This window comes from Arachis ipaensis, chromosome B5, assembly GCF_059453495.1.
Source record: "Arachis ipaensis isolate K30076 ecotype BB chromosome B5, ASM5945349v1, whole genome shotgun sequence".
Taxonomy (NCBI): domain Eukaryota; kingdom Viridiplantae; phylum Streptophyta; class Magnoliopsida; order Fabales; family Fabaceae; genus Arachis; species Arachis ipaensis.
In genome coordinates, this window is record NC_142440.1 from 141047757 (window position 1) to 141050930 (window position 3174).

The window sequence follows — 3174 nt, forward strand, 5'->3', positions numbered from 1 at the left end:
CTCAGAATTCTGTATTGTTTCACTTTAACACCCCCATAACAAAACTCCAAGCGAATAACTTTTTTTAAAATGCTAATAAACAGAGACTTAGAGACAATGGAATAATGTCTACACAAGAAATAATGGAGTAATTTATCTAAGAATTAACAGAAAAATATTCTCCGAAAAAGTAATTCATAATGTACATATTTTCAGCAGAAGCAATTTCCAAGCAATACAACTGAGTAGCATTAATTAAGAAAATGGCCAAAAATCTTGAGATAACTAAACCATGTTACCTTGACTCGATGTTGCTTAGGTTGATGAAAAGTGGGGACATGCATTTTAGAAGGTGGGTTTATTTTTAAGATGGAAGTGTAAACTATATAGCCTAAGAATAAATCCTTATTACCTACTTAAATTTCCTTATATATATATATGGTACCTATAAAGATACGGAAAAATAAGTTGCACAACAGAATAGTAGAGAACAAACAACAAACAACAAAACAAAATTTTCAATCTTTTTAGTTTTGCTTAATTTTAGCATGATAAATACATGATCTCATAGAATAACAGTAAAGAACACTCTATTCCTATAAAGAGATCTTAAACACTAAATCTGTAAGCTATAACTAGGAATATCATCTAAAGAATCAATAATGTAGTGGAATGAAAAAGGATGATAGCATTTGCAAAAATCGAAAGTACAAAATTAATTAATGTTATGGCATTGCCAAAGTCCTCTGACCCAACAGACACAGAATTTACAAAACTATGATACATATTCAGCAACAATGAGATGTAATTTCAATTCGAGTTGATGTATCTTACCTTCTTTTATCAATTCAATAAGCCTCTAGCAACCATTTCCCGAAGAAGTTTCTCCGCCATGTCATTCTCATCTTTTTCAAACAAAGCACGAATAACAGTTTCAAAAGTCACAGCATTTGGTAAGCAACCATTGTGTTCCATTTCCGACAGCAGGGCCAATGCTTCTTTAAACAAGCCCTCTCTACAGAGCCCATTGATCATAATATTGTATGTCCTCACATCTGGAGGATAGCCTTTCACAGAAAGATCTTGAAAGATCTCTTTTGCAACTACAAGTCTTCCACCTTTGCATAGGCCATCAATAAGTATATTGTACGTGCATATATCTGGATCAATGCCACTCTCTTTCATTTGCTTGAATAACATAAGTGCCTTGTCAACTTGTTTGATATTGAACATCCCATCCAACAAGGAATTGTAAGTGACTACATTAGCGGGTGGACCTCTCTTGTGCATCTTGACAAGAAGCTCCAAAGCACAAGAGATTCTCTTTGATTTGCTCAAGCCATCAATAAGAGTGTTGTAAGTTACCGTGTTTGGATCCAAGTACTTACTACGCATTTTTTCAAAGAGACTCAAGGCTTCATCAACCATTTTACTTTTGCACAAGCCATTAATCATGATATTGTAACTTTGAACATTAAGTAACACTCTACTTTGGGCCATTGTGTTGAATACATATTTTGCCTTATTTACCTGATTAACCAAACAATATCCGTCCATTAAGCTGTTATAAGTAACCACATTTGGTTTCACACCATGTTTTGTCATCACAGCCAACACATTTTTTGCATCTTTGATCTTTCCTTCCTTGCATAGCCCATCGATCAAAATACTATAGGTACTAACATCAGGAGTAAGGTTTCTAAGCACCATATCACTTAACAAATCAATGGCTTCCTTATATTGACCTTCAAGACACAATCCAAAAATGAGAGAACTGTATGTGATAACATCTGGAGAAATTCCCCTAGCAAGCATTTCAGAGTATAAATAAAAAGCCTCACTTACAAGTGTAACCTTGCAGAGGCTATCAATAATTGCGCTGTACATGAAGACGTCAGGAGCAATGCCATACCGTGGGATCTTTCTCAACACTTGAATAGCAGCTGATGTGTGTCCGGTCTTACAAAGCCCATTGATCAAGGTCCCATAAGTGACTTGGTCGAAGTGAAATCCATAAGCCAACATTGTGGCATGAAAGTGCAGTGCTTTTTCAATATTACCACAGAGACAGAGGCCTTTCAGGATTGTTGTCAAGGTTACGGTATCAGGCTGAAAACCCATCCTGAAAATCTTAGCGAAAGCAGAGAAAGCAAGCTTCATATGACTCATGGCGCAACAACAATTGATTAAGATGTTCAAAGTAACTATGCTGGGGGCGATTCCCCTGACTTGCAATTGCTGAAAAAGGGAAACGGCGGCGTGGAAATGCTTCGTCTTGGAAAGGGATCCCAAAATCTTGTTAAATTGGATGATGGGAGGAGTACGACGCATAGAGAGCATGCGAGTGAAGGAATGAACAGCTTCATCAACTTGGCGAAAGGATGGGGGCTCAGAATGAGAGTGAAGGGATGAAGAGGAAGGGAAGGAAACAAAATTAGGGATTTGGAGAAGAGAATACCTAAAAATGAAAGTGATCCTTGAGGTTGAGGATGACAACATTTTAGTGATTCGCACTTTCGCTGTTGTCAAAGTTTGAGGGAGTTTGCTAACCCTGCGGAAATAGTCCTACGGCTCCTACCCGTGCCCCTGTCACCGATTTAATCCTAATAACATAGTGTGTTTGGATTACAGTTTGCAAACGGAAGTTTGTATAAAATTGATTTTGCAAAATTGATTTTGATAAAAAGTAAGTTTGTGTTAACGTGATTTATGTTTTGTAATCTTTATATTAAAATTGATTATAGTAAAATAAATGTTGTTTGAATTATACTACTCAAAATTACTTTTAGATAAAAAATTACCAAAAGAGACATCAATTTAAATAATTTTTTTATATACATGCAAAATCAAAATGCTAACAAAAATAATATAAAAAATATTTATCATATAAATAAAATAAATACAATAAAAAATAAAAATATGGAAAAGAGTACTATAAATTTTATAATATCAAACAAAAAGAAAATATTCTATAATTTTTTTAGTAATATCAGTCCTCTTTAATTTAGTATTATTTTAGACTATAATCAATTTCCTTTGTTGTATCAACTATTTTTCATTATCTATGACTCTATTGTTACTTATAATTAGTTTTTATTTATTTTGTCTTTTTTTATAAGATCATAATTTATATTATAAAATTTTGATAATAAATGTAGTATATAATAATTACAATTACAAATTTTATAAAATCAG

At 33.4% G+C, this 3174-nt stretch overlaps 1 protein-coding gene across 1 annotated transcript; it reads right to left on the minus strand.

Annotated features, from left to right (window-relative positions):
- Positions 1-483: 483 nt before the first annotated feature.
- LOC148565995 (uncharacterized) lies at positions 484-2540 on the minus strand. Its single transcript, XM_088488968.1, has one exon. The coding sequence runs from the start codon at positions 2476-2478 to the stop codon at positions 823-825; it is 1656 nt and encodes a 551-aa protein (XP_088345094.1). The 5' UTR covers positions 2479-2540; the 3' UTR covers positions 484-822.
- Positions 2541-3174: the final 634 nt, after the last annotated feature.

Coding starts and splice junctions, on each gene's coding strand:
- LOC148565995 (XM_088488968.1), bottom strand. CDS start 2,478: ATGTTGTCATCCTCAACCTCAAGGATCACTTTCATTTTTAGGTATTCT.